We start from the raw sequence: 13039 nt of genomic DNA, 5'->3' as shown, positions 1-13039 counted from the left end.
TCAGAGAAATAAGACAGGGGTTTTTTTTGCCTTCAAAAGGTAACATTCACTTTCTTGTTTTCTCAAATACTTTGCACTGTTATTGATTTACATGGCTATGAACTTATTTTTTAAATAATTATCTTTCCTTTTGACAGATTTATGTTTAATTGTTTCCTTTGGTAACATGTTGGTTGTTTCATAGAGATAGAATTCTTTATCTAGAGTAATACTTCTCAATGTAATAGTCTGTGGATCTCTAAGAACTCCAAAATCCTTTTAGGTGATCTGAAACATTTTACATATTAATACTCAGCCATTACTTACCTTTGTCAGTCTCATTTTTCTCAGACGTATACAGTGGAATTCTCCAAATGGCATGTAAGAACATCATCACTCTTATATGAAGGAATGGTTTGCTTGTGAATCCTTGTGTTTACAAAAAAAAAAAAAAATGGCTATTTTAATTTCTATTACATTAATTATCAGTAGACATAATCCATATAAACAAATGTTCTTTGAGGGCCTTAATTTTTTTAAGATTGCAAAGGGTTTCTGTAACCAAAAGTTTGAGAACTGCCATTATGGAGAATAAGAAATAGAATCAAGATAAGATTGCTTGTTGAGAATGATAAATATATAATTTTTAGTATAAAATTTGCTAATTCATATATCAAGTCCATGTGTTTAAAAATACATGTAATTATACGCCATATCTATCAGTGACCTAAGACTAGACTCCACATTTTTTAATGTTCTTAGAATTCCCCTCCAAATTTTAATTAGTGTTAATATTAATGTTATATAAATATATATATATCATGTATATTTGTATGTTATACAAACACACATACACACATATATGTACATACACTCACAGTCTCCTTAATGCCAGCATATTAGCTGTTGAAGTTATATCTGTTTTCAGCCTCGTAGAACCAAGGCTACCTTTGACTCCCTGCAAAGACTTACCTCCTGAACTTTTGTAAAATCCCATCCTGTTCTCTCTTTTTGATCCATGACTAGAGATCAGGCTGGGAGCTCAGCAAATACTTTCATACAAAGGGCAAAGAGAATTTCTGATTTTTTTCAGTGCATTACATTCAATTACAAAATAACACACACACACACACACCTATATATTATAAATTTACCTGTTTATAAATTTATATACATATAGTTAAGTATTGGAACAGACACTTATGTGAAATGAGGCAGATTGTGAAATTGAGACAAAGAAGAAATTCTTTTAGTTAATGAGAAGATCCATGCACTACTTGAAAATACAAAATTTAGACCTTTCTATCATCATCATTTTATTGTTTTCATAAACTAATAGTTCTCTAAGAACCCCTGTGTCTGTAGCCTTAATTCAATAAGTATAAAAGAGTTATACAAAAAACAGACTTTGACGTCAAAATGTTTAAAAGATTGAAACGGTAGCCACACAGACAAATCCTCCCATGTGTTCTTGACTCTGTTATAGTAGAGATGTCTGAATTTGATTAGAGGATGGGTTCATTAACACTTGTGATTCCTTCAGAATCTAAGTTTCTTTCTTTTTTTTCAAATCTAAGTTTCTATATACATAAAGGATGGAGTCTACAAATTGAAAGTCAGGATAATATTATCATTCTTAATTGTTTGGAATATGATTGTCTAAATTACAGTGGTTAAGCACACAGAACAGATATATTTTCCTCTTCATTGTCATTATCATTTTCAAATACAGCCAAGTAACTCTTCTATTATACCCTCTGAAAAAGAATGGATTGTTGGAAGAGAGACATTCCTTCATCCCTGCTCTGCACAAGTTCATGATTCATGCAGCCAGTAATATAATTCATAGGTTCTAGGATGAGAGAGAACTGGGTCTAGGAGGCCATCCTCAAGAGGTGGAATGGCACAATGATTGGTAACACAATCTCCAGAACCAGAAGGCCTGAGTCTGAATCCCAGTTTTCCCCAGACCTTTCTCCCAGACCTTGAGTCTCTAGCCATTTGTCCTACCTACAAAATGGGAATAGTAATAGGATCCTCTTCCCAAATTTCCAGAGGAAGTGAAATATTTTATTATTTATAAAGTGCTTAGAACAGTGGCTGCCACATAACAGGTATACTATCTGTGCAATAAATATAAATGCTCATTCAAGTGACTCTAATCCAGGTAGATTGGGATCTCCAGTCCAGTCCTTCCACTTAAGTCACTCTGTGACCTTGGGCAGCACTTAACCCCTCTCTGCCCCATCTGTATAGGAGATTTAAAATAAGAACACTCACCTCACAGAGGGCTCGTCAGAATTGAATGTGCTAAAACATATGAAATAATAAGGCACAGCAGATGGTATAAAGACATATTAACTATCATTAAAAGTGACCTCTCAACTCACTCAGTTTTGCCTATTAACTCAATGCCTGCCACTTCTAAACTTTTCCAGATATCCTGCCTTCTGTCTTTCTTCCTATTAGACACTTGCAACTTTATGACCGCCAACACAACTGAACTAGGAAACTAAACTTTTCATAACCCCAAGCTAATGAGTGCCTCCTGAGATTTCCTTGTTGCTGAGAATGGCATCACTATCTTCCTCCAAACTCAACGCATTAGGCTATCCCTTGTTACACCAATGGCCTGCATTCATATGTATTCAATCCCACTTCACTCAACCTACAAAGCTTCATTTACACTCAACCCCTGCAGCCGCAGAAATCATTGTTTCTATGTCGACGATTAAAATACATTCCCAATTTCTTTTTCTGAATCCCTTCTCTCATATTCTAGTCTTGTTATTTTTACAAAGTACATTAACATATGATTTCCCTCTTGAACAACCTTCACTGGCTATGACAACTAAGTAGAGACTACTCAGCCTGACATCTGTCTTTCCACATGATAATCTTTGTAACCTCAACATTCCCTGTGATCCTTGAATATATTCTGTGCTTTGCTGTCTTCTTCTAGTCTTCTGATGGTTGCCTTCACTGCAAATTGGCCATCTCCCTCAGTCAAAATCCCCTCTATATGAGGGGACCCATTTTTTAAAAGATTTTGTTTATTTATTCATCACACACACACACACACACACACACACACACACAGAGGCAGAGACATGGGCAGAGGGAGAAGCAGGCTCCATGTAGGGAGCCTGATGTGAGACTTGATCCCAGATCTTCAGGATCAGGCCCTGGGCCAAAGGCAGCACTAGCTAAACAGCTGAGCCACCTGGGCTGCCCTAGGGGACCCATTTTAAATTAGGCTTCCTTTTTTTTTTTTTTTTTTTTTTAATGAAAAGGTACCATTTATTAAGGGATATGTGAAAAAATAAAACTCATTGTGCTCTAAAACTGTACAAGTTATAAAAATTATTTTTTAAAAAATCAATGTTCTAATAGCTGTGAAGTTTCAGTGGTAAGTTTTGAATAATTCTTCCTTCCTTTCCCGTTCACAAATAAGATACAGGTACACTCAGCTCATCACAGAATCCCGAGGCCCCTAACTCGTTATCTGATTCTGCTTCCCAGTCCTTGTCCTCAAGCTTAGGAATTTGGCTTAGAGGCTGTGCTGTCCAGCTCAGGCCTGCCTCTAAGGCAACACATACCAAATTATTCACTTTAGCAGCTTGAACTGTTTATCCTTCAACTAAAGTGGGGTATCTGCACTGATAGGACCCTAAAAACTGACAAAAGGAAAAATATCACATTCCTTATTCTTGTGCAAACTTAACAAAAAATTGAACCATCTCTATTTGATACCAAACTTGGGTATAGCTGTTGTACATCAATATTTCTTGACTTTTTCCACATCTCACCTAAAGAATATTTCCTCAGGTAAACCTTCCAAGGAAAAAAATAAAAATAAAAAATAAATTAGACTTCCTTCATAAACTATTTTCCTGACTGTCCCTCCCCTCCTCCAAGGAAATTACTCCTTAAAATTCCATCGGCACATGTTGATACATCTTTTATGGTAATGACTATACCTTTTTAGAGAGTCAAGTATTTGTTTTATCAAAACCACCACTCACGTAATCAATGCTCAAGTTATAAAAGTAAATGGACTGTAAATATGCTGTTTCTTTGTATTCTGAGCAGTGACAGTCGCAGTACATTCGTTATTCCTAGTTCAGTAAATTTTTGTTGCCATTAAGCTGCTTGCACAGAGACTGCATCTCTATAGCAACTGCCCTAGGCTTGTAGTTGCCCTTCTTGTGCCTTCCATGAGCCGGAGCGATTGACATGTGACTCGTTTCTTACCAGCTTTTATCACTTGTATCTACGTTATGCTGGCTCAGAATACAGAATTTGGAAAAGAGAAGAAGCTAAGGTTTTTATTCTACCCATATTTCTTTCCCCAAGGATAAAAGTGGATCGAAAGAATAAGTGTCTTAGTTCTAAATGTGCTATAATCTACAAAAATAAAATCTATATTTCTTGTGTACAAGAACCTGGCATTATTTTATTTTTATAAACGTCATCCATAGATATTAGCAGATTCTTGCTACACAATGAAAATAAAACTATTATTTGATTCTTCCAAAAACTCTAACCTCATTTTAAAAATATAGTTACTATTTTAAATTATCATATACTCATTTATACCTTTTCTTTATTCATAACTGCTGAGTAGTTTAAGACCATGGTTATTTAATTCAGTATTTGAGTTAAACTTATATTTAAATAGTTCCCTTTTTTAGCTGCCTTATTTATTTCTTAAGTTTTTATTTATTTGAAAGAGAGAGCAAGCACAGCAGGGAGAAGGGGCAGAGGGAGATGGAGAAGCAGACTCCCCACTGAGCAGGGAGCCTGACCTGGGGCTTGATCCCAAGACCCTGGGATTATGACCTGAGCCAAAGGCAGACAACTGACTGAGCCACCCAGGCACCCCTATATTTCAATACCTCTAAATTTATCAGGTTGAAATTTTAATAATTCACTGCTCTGGACCAAGTGGATGCTCCAGTCCACATTTAAGTGACACTGCCAAGGGCAGGAGTAAAGGATGCTCAAATTGAGGAAATCATAAATGCTCTGAACTAGGACCTTGAATGAAGTGAAGCCAGTTTTTAACCACCATACCTAAGATCCAGCTGTAGAGAGTAAGCTGTGGACAGAGCTGGAGTGGTTCTTGCCTGATTTAAACTCTGCTCTATCCTGACAAGAAAAAAAAAAGAAAGAAAGAAAGAAAGAAAGAAAGAAAGAAAGAAAGAAAGAAAGAAAGAAAGAAAGAAAGCAAGCTAGCTCTTTTAGGGTCTCTGTCTTTACTTTGGAATCCTGATGTGACTTTTTCCCAAGGTTGTTAATTAAAAAATACTATTTTAAATAAATAGTTTTTAAGTATTCACTGGAAAAGAAATGCTAGCAATTTTATTTCTTTTCCCCATTTTGTTCTTTTACATAATAGCATCTCTTCCTAAAGGTCACATTTCTTTTTATTAGAGAAAATCTGCATGCTGACCTATTTTACCCCTTTTCTATTTATTAGTGAGCAGCTGGTATGCAAAATCTGAATAAATGATAGAAAACCAACCCTCTTTCAGATCATTATGAATGCTAAAAAGTTGATGTGAATATTTAAAGATCATTTAATTATATTGTGTTAAAATTATCTCAGACTTAAAATTTCTTCCACATTATTCCATATGTGCCTGTACACAAAACACCAAGAAATTTACATAATGTACCATTAGAATCATTGTTTATGTATTTGAGCTTTGGTTCAACTTTTAATGACTTTTAATTGCCTCTACAATTGTCAGAAGACAAAAATCTAATCAGTCTGCTAATAAAATATGTGGGTGGATATTTTTCTCAGAATCCACCTTGTGGATGTGAAGCTATTTACCTCAAACTTCCTAAATCCCAGGGATGCTGGTGGTTTGGGAAGGAAAGAAAAGCAAATTTGGGAGAGGCACTGTTGGTCAGCCCTTCTTTCCGTAGCCAGCCTTTGCCAGCCTGCTGATCACAGCCTGGCATGGAATACATCTCCTCCCCACCTTTTCCCCACATCAGAGAAGTTGTCTTGTTTGTCAGGAAGTTCCTATTCATAGGGACACTAGATGCTGAGTTCATAGAGTAAGACATCCTGTGACTCAAAAATCTTTAAATACAAAATTTCCTCTTTGGGAAATCTGGAAAATAGACTGTGGGTTGATGTGTCCTTTCTTTACTCTCTAGGAGAAGATTTGGAAGATGTATCAGCTTCAAAGAAAGCTAAAGGTGAGTTTGTGATTGTCAATGTATTTATAAGTTTTCTCTTAAGGTTGTAATGTTTTGTCTGTTTTATTAAGCTATTCTTGATCTAGTTCTCAGCTTTTCCTAAGTAATGGTTAGATGGTAGGCCTATTTTTTTAAACAAATAGCTTTTTTGCAGTATTTGGAAAAATAGATATATGTGAATATCTGCACATATTGAAGGCACTAGTTGGATGGACACTGGTTTATTTAAAAGTAATTATTAGGGGCATCTGGGTGGCTCAGTGGTTGAGCATCTGCCTTTGCTCAGGGCATGATCCTGGGGTCCTGGGATCAAGTTACGCATCAGGCTCCCCGCAGAGAGCCTGCTTCTCCCTCTGCCTGTGTCTCTGCCTCTCTCTGTGTCTCTCATGAATAAATAAATAAAATCTTTAAAAAAAATAAAAGTAATTATTAGATGCATTTATTGTCCAAACTACTTACAAGAACAATATTTAAAAATTATCATTTCACCAAGAATTGTGGGGATGCTATTTGACAGGAAGAGAACCACATTAAGTGTTCAAAGATGAAATTGATATATTTTTTAAAGATGCTATTTATTTATCTGAGAGAGAGAGAGCATGAGTGGGGTAGGGGGAGGGGTAGGAGGAGAGGGAGAAGCAGGCTCGAGGCTCGATCCCAGGCCCTGAGATCAGGACCTAAGCCAAAGGCAGACTGAGCCACGCAGGCACTCCTGGCATATTTTTATTAAGAATATTTGAAATAATTTGCCTATACTGACAGAAATTACATAGAGGAAGGAAGGGAAAAAGGAATGGAAGGAGGATGGAAAGACAAACCTCAGAAAAATATGCCACAACCAGATGCATAATCTTGAGCAAGTATTTTCGGGACCAAATTTCCTTATCTGTATTGTAAGGGTTTCAACTAATTTGATGTGTGTGTGTGAGTGTGTGTGTTTCCTCTGAGGAGTTTTCTGGCTCCATAGTTTGGCTTATTATATAATAAATATTTTCCATTCTACTTCTAAACTTTCCTGTACGCAATAGAGTTTTCCTAAAAGTTGTTCTTGCCATGAAAATATAAGTACTATAGCAGGGCCCAGAATTAATTAATAGTGTAGAAAGTAGTGCTTTGAGAAAAGACACAAGGGAATGGATACCTGAGTCTTATGAAATGATTTACATTTTCCCTAAGATATGTTTTGAATACTGAACTTTTAGATATTTTTTAAAACTTGAATTATTAAAAACAACAAATCTTAATGTGCTTTCAACTTCTAGATCTTTGCTTCTCAAACTATTTTATACATAAATATTCTGACAGTCTTAAAATGGAATAAATCTGGGTTGGAGCCTAAGAACTACCTTTATGTCAGTCTCCAGGTAATAGTGAAACTCTTGGTATTTGGATCACACTTTGAGAAAAAGGTCCTTGAGCTCATTCAGATTTTGATGAAGTCTAAAACCTAACTTTTGATGAAAGACACACACACACACACACACACACACACTCACATTCACATCTTTCTAACATTTCAGAGTTTTATAGGAAACCCCCCCAAAAGCCCAAATATGAATACCAGACAAGAACTTCTAACTTGGAGAAAGGGTTCACATAGATAGCTTCAATTTCTCCATCACTAGATAACTGCCTGGTGCCCATTCACTACAGCAGAGAAGCCCTTGAGCAGATGAGAAAAGGGAAGGATACAGGACACCATTCTGTGATATTCTTTCATGGCAATGGTGGTCACAAAAAAAAAAAAACAACTGCAGTTCCTAAAAAATTTAGAATGATTTTGACTGAAATATCATCATTTAGCTAACTTACCCTTACCATATTACAACTCTGAACATCAAAGACCTCTTCTAAGAAAAAAATGTGTGTCATCTAGTTCTCATCCACTAACATCCAACACATCAGGACCAGTTTTCTTGTTTTAACAACTGCCTGTCAAATGCCACATTCTTTTCTTCAACTGGTTCTTCTCTCCTTTAAAATAGTGAGAGATTGAGCAAAATCTGAACAAGAACCTAGCATATATTAAAAGAACCTAGCATTCACTCTTGTTTCTTTCATACTGCGCACCTCTTTAGACATTTTCATCTCCCTCCATATTTGTATGATAGCTGGGAATGTACAGATTATTTACTTTCATATTTTTGTATCCATTAGAAGAAGCTGAAGATGTGTCTTCCACAAAGAGGCAAAAAAGTAAGTCCGTTGTTACATTAAAATGATAAAGTCATTCTATATTAAGAAGGTAAGTGTAAATTGACACTTTAAGACTCTTAAGAAGAACCATATTAGAAGAAAAAGATTTCTAGCCTGGACATGAAGAATAACATTAAAGTAGGTCATTTCTATTTCTAAAAGAAGTTCATCATTTTTTGCATCAGGCAAGAGGCACGTATTTGGAAGAATTAAAAGTAATGACTGAAGTGGCATTTGTTGCAAACCATTCTGCACAACTCTGATCCTGAACACCCTCACTGAACCCGTGCTTAAATGTGTGTCACTGCCTGCTATAAGAATAAGACAGCTGAAGTGACATGCTAAACTTTTTAATATGAAAATGAAAAAAATGTAGAATTCTAGGACTCAGCAATTCAATTGCTTAGAAACTCACTTCTAAGATTGAAAGTTCTTTTTGGTTTTTCTAGATATATGGCAGGGGCTCAATATTCAATCCTTGGGATTGTTGATTTCAAATGCAATCAACATTCAGGTGCAGCTACAAAATTCAATATCCAAGATTCTCATTATTCTGGTACTTCCAAATTAGACATTTTTCTTCAAATGGTGAAGCAATACATTTTGCATCCACATTTGCATTAAAGTCATTGCTGGACAGACGAAAGGAAGCAATGTTTGAAATAAGTATGACAGAGATTTGTTTCACATAATGGGTTTTTTGTTTTTGTTTTTTGTTTTTTTTTTTTTACTTGAGAAGGAGAGAGAGCACAGGCATTAGGAGAGGCAGGGCCAGAGGGAGAGGACGAAATAGGCTCCCCACTGAGCAGGGAGCCCTATGCAGGTTGGATTTTAGGACCCTTGGGATCATGATGGGAGTTGAAGGTAGACACTTAATCAACTGAGCCACCCAGGCGCCCCTCACATCATGATTTTATTTTATTTTATTTTTTTAAGATTTAATTTATTTATTCATGACAGACTCACAGAGAGAGAGAGAGAGAGAGAGAGAGAGGCAGAGACACAGGCAGAGGGAGAAGGAGGCTCCATGCAGGAAGCCTGACATGGGATTCCATCCTGGGTCTCCAGGATCACACCCCGGGTTGAAGGCGAAGGCGGCACTAACCCGCTGGGCCACCGGGGCTGCCCACATCATGATTTTAAAGTAAAGAATACACATTTATCTGAGGAAATGACATCAATAATGTTCTCCAAATTCTAAATGTTTCTTTAATGCATTTCTGAAGGAAATTACTAAAATGCGTACTATAATAGCAAATGCCTCCTACTCTGCATTAATACTTAATTCATTGAACAAATATTAAGTGCCTACTATGTTCCAAGCTCTGCCTTAGATGCTGGGGCCATTGCACCAGAGGAGAGATAGTCATTAGAAGCCTTCATACCCATACCATCAGCTTGTGACAAATATGGGGAAATAAGCAGTCTTAATACTTCTCAATATTATCGCAAAATCTTATAAAATCAAACTGGGTATATTTCTGATTTAAATAGTAGTTTCCTAATTGTTCATCTACTGGTAAAAATTTGTGGCTATGTCACAGAAACAGCTGAAGCCTTTTATTCTATAAATTAATATTAAAACATAATTTAAGAGATGAATAAATAAATACATCTTTTTATTCTCATGAATAAACATATCTTTTTTAAAAACCCAAAAAACATTATAAAAAAAAATCACACAGAAGGATAGGTGGATTGCATCGATGTCAAGTTCCTGTTTAGAATATTGTACTATAGTTTTGCAAAGTTGTCACCATTGTGGGGAAACCCCAGTGAAGGAGATACAGAAATCTCTCTGTATCATTTCCTACAACTGTGTGCAACTTTAGACTAATCTCAAAATAAAAAGTCTAAGTAAAAATAAATGAATGAATAAATCAATTCAATATTTTTAGTAAAACAGTTACCAAATATTTAAGTTCAATTGGGGGATTTACTATATAAAAACAATATTTCCTATTCTCATCTTACTATGGAGTGGTTCTATAGTCGGATATTCCTGAGTCTTTTATATAAGAGCTAAAATTTGCAGCTGTAATGATATTTTCATTAATAGCCCTATCGACATCAATTAAGTGTCAGAACTGTGCCCATGTGTGGTAAGTTCAGCTAGAAGGTAGCCTGCCTCAGCTGGACTCTTCCACTTTTAGCACTGGTGCTGCCATTGCTTATATGCAGCCAGCTTTATTGCCATCCCCGTTAGTAGCACCGAACAACCTTGGGGGTGGGACAGGTTGTGTTACTGCCTCTCTCTGAAGCTGGAACAAAATAATAATAATAACAAGAAGAAGAATAAGAACAGTGATCCTGGGGCAGCCCCGGTGGCTCAGTGTTTTAGCGCCTGCCTTCGTCCCAGGGCCTGATGCTAGAGACCCAGGATGGAGTCCCACATTGGGCTCCTTTCTTGGAGGCTGCTTCTCCCTCTGCCTGTGTCTCTGCCTCTCTCTGTGTTTCTCTCTCTGTGTCTCTCATGAATAAATAAAAAATCTTAAAAAAAAAAAGAACAGTGATTCTGTATGAGAAGAAGTAGAAAGAACTAAGTTCATAATTTCCCTCATTGCTTCCTTCTGTTGCTTTGCTTTGTTTTTATGCTACTTCATAAGCCCCTTAGACTCATATGGATTTGGCCAGCTTCACCATAGTCCACATGGCAGTCGCTTCAATGGTCCTTCTCTTTCCTGGCCATCAGCAAAAAGTGGCTCATTAACAGATGGCAAATAAATGAAATGGAAAACACTGAAGAGTCAGTGGGTGCCCGTGATGGTTTGAAGAAGCCAAAGTCACCATCTCTGAACAAAGCTGCAACCAGGAGCATGGGGGGCATCGGCAGTGCAAGCTCCTACCTGCTGCACTACACCCCTTGCTTGTCTTTAAGGTCTTTCTGTGTTGCTTTCCGCTCCGCCAGCAGAGCTGCTACCTGGAAGCATTGCCATAAAAAGTAACTGTGCCATTTGAGGAGAGCCTCCAGAGTAAAGGCATGTGGAAAACCTCAACTCTAGGAACCACAAGTCTCTCTGTGCTTTTATTAAAACACTCAAAGAAAAAAATCAGTTACTTGGCATATTGATAAGCTCATGTTTTAGCATCTGTTACCACATAACAGTTTTCTGAGTGCTGAGCACACCAACAGATTCCTGTAATGTCGGTGCTTTGACTTTCTATGTCAGATCATTTTTATTATCATTTATTAAGGGCTTATTAGGTGCCAGGAAAGATTTCAAGTGCTTTGCATACAGTTACTGATTTACTTTCCACAACACTTCTAGGAAGCTTTTGCTATAGTGTTTTGACTTTACATGTGAGGAATCCAAGACACAATATGGTTGATTCATTGGCTAGTTATTGTCAAGTCTCTGTGGCTGAAGATCCCATGTTCACCGACATTGTACTATCAGGCTATGTTTCACCTTTGTTCCTGCTCGCATTCTATTTGTTTTAACAGATTATCATGCTCTGTTCCCTAGGCCCCATCAGTTTCTTCCAGTGTGTCTACTTGGATGGATACAATGGCTACGGATTTCAGTTTCCTGTCACTCCCGCATACCGTCCTGGAGAGAGCTCTGGCCAACCAAGTTCTCCAGGACAGAAGCAACAAGGACAATAGACCCCCTACGCACAGCCCTTCCAAGTGCTTTAAGACTTTGAAAATAGGACCTTCTGTTTGTCTGCAGTGACATAGGCAACTGAAATCATGAATCCGGGGAGTATCTCTGAAACTGTTTTACTCTTCTTGAATGATAAGCAAACACGTTGAAAGATCTGGCACTCAAAAATCTGTTATTTGTGTTTGTTGCTAGTGTGGATGCTTATATTTTTTTTTTTATTTCTACCCACTGTAGGTTTGCTCACAAGTTAATTTAAAGTTTACTTAATGATCTTTTAAACATACTTGATGCAATTACAAAATGGAATTCCTGATTTCAGTGCGATATGGTTTTAAGTGACAACACAGATGCTTTCAGTTCAAGAGTGCAGGAGCTTATACGAAAGCTGCTCTTTATCATGTGGATCTTTGAACGCAATCTGACCACTAAGATGATGTTAATAGTTTAATTTTATTTATGTCTCTTCCTATTTTAGTTACGGTAATGCTCTAAGAATGGGTAATAGTTGCCACAAATAGGGCTGTAAGTTCCTTGTGATGCTCTTTTACATAGAATTCAAAATATCTCTGAACTTTGGACATGGTAAGATGGAGTAGAAATATTTGATATTTGATAAATCTTATTTCAAAGATTTATCTTGAATTACAATTAGGACATTGTCTCCAGTGGAAATAAACCATCCAGTTAGGCAGGTCTGGTGAAAGTGTTTTTTTAAAAATAAAAGCAAATGAGATGTAGTATTTTCAGATTTCTCCAGACTATGCCCTAATAAAAATGTCACCTGGGTGAAATTTTAGATCAGTCACTAAATATGGGTGACAGACACAAACGTATTTCACTTCACTTTAATAGGATTATCCTATGCAGTTAAATATGTTTACTTTCTCAAAAAATACATATATAAATATAGAAGTTAATGTCATCAAAATTGAAGAAATGCATTTTAACCATAAATGCTTCATGAGATGTCTTACTTGTTTTTGCAGTAAGTGGTAATCAGTGCCAAGGAAATAAATGACTATCTTTAATTTACTTGATAA

At 36.5% G+C, this 13039-nt stretch overlaps 1 protein-coding gene across 1 annotated transcript in view; it reads left to right on the top strand.

Moving 5' to 3' along the window:
• Positions 1-12214, top strand: part of TRDN (triadin) — a 360587-nt gene extending 348373 nt beyond the window's left edge. Inside the window, exons 37-39 of the mRNA NM_001389217.1 lie at positions 6154-6195; positions 8353-8391; positions 11859-12214. Of these exons, the coding sequence (NP_001376146.1) occupies positions 6154-6195; positions 8353-8391; positions 11859-11998 (221 nt within the window). The 3' untranslated portion in view covers positions 11999-12214. The remainder of the gene's footprint in view (positions 1-6153; positions 6196-8352; positions 8392-11858) is intronic.
• The last annotated feature ends 825 nt before the right edge of the window (positions 12215-13039 follow it).

The sequence above is a fragment of the Canis lupus genome, chromosome 1, assembly GCF_011100685.1.
Source record: "Canis lupus familiaris isolate Mischka breed German Shepherd chromosome 1, alternate assembly UU_Cfam_GSD_1.0, whole genome shotgun sequence".
NCBI classification, from domain to species: Eukaryota; Metazoa; Chordata; class Mammalia; order Carnivora; family Canidae; genus Canis; species Canis lupus.
Note: the sequence above shows the minus strand (reverse complement) of the source record. Positions and strands in the feature narration are given on the sequence as shown.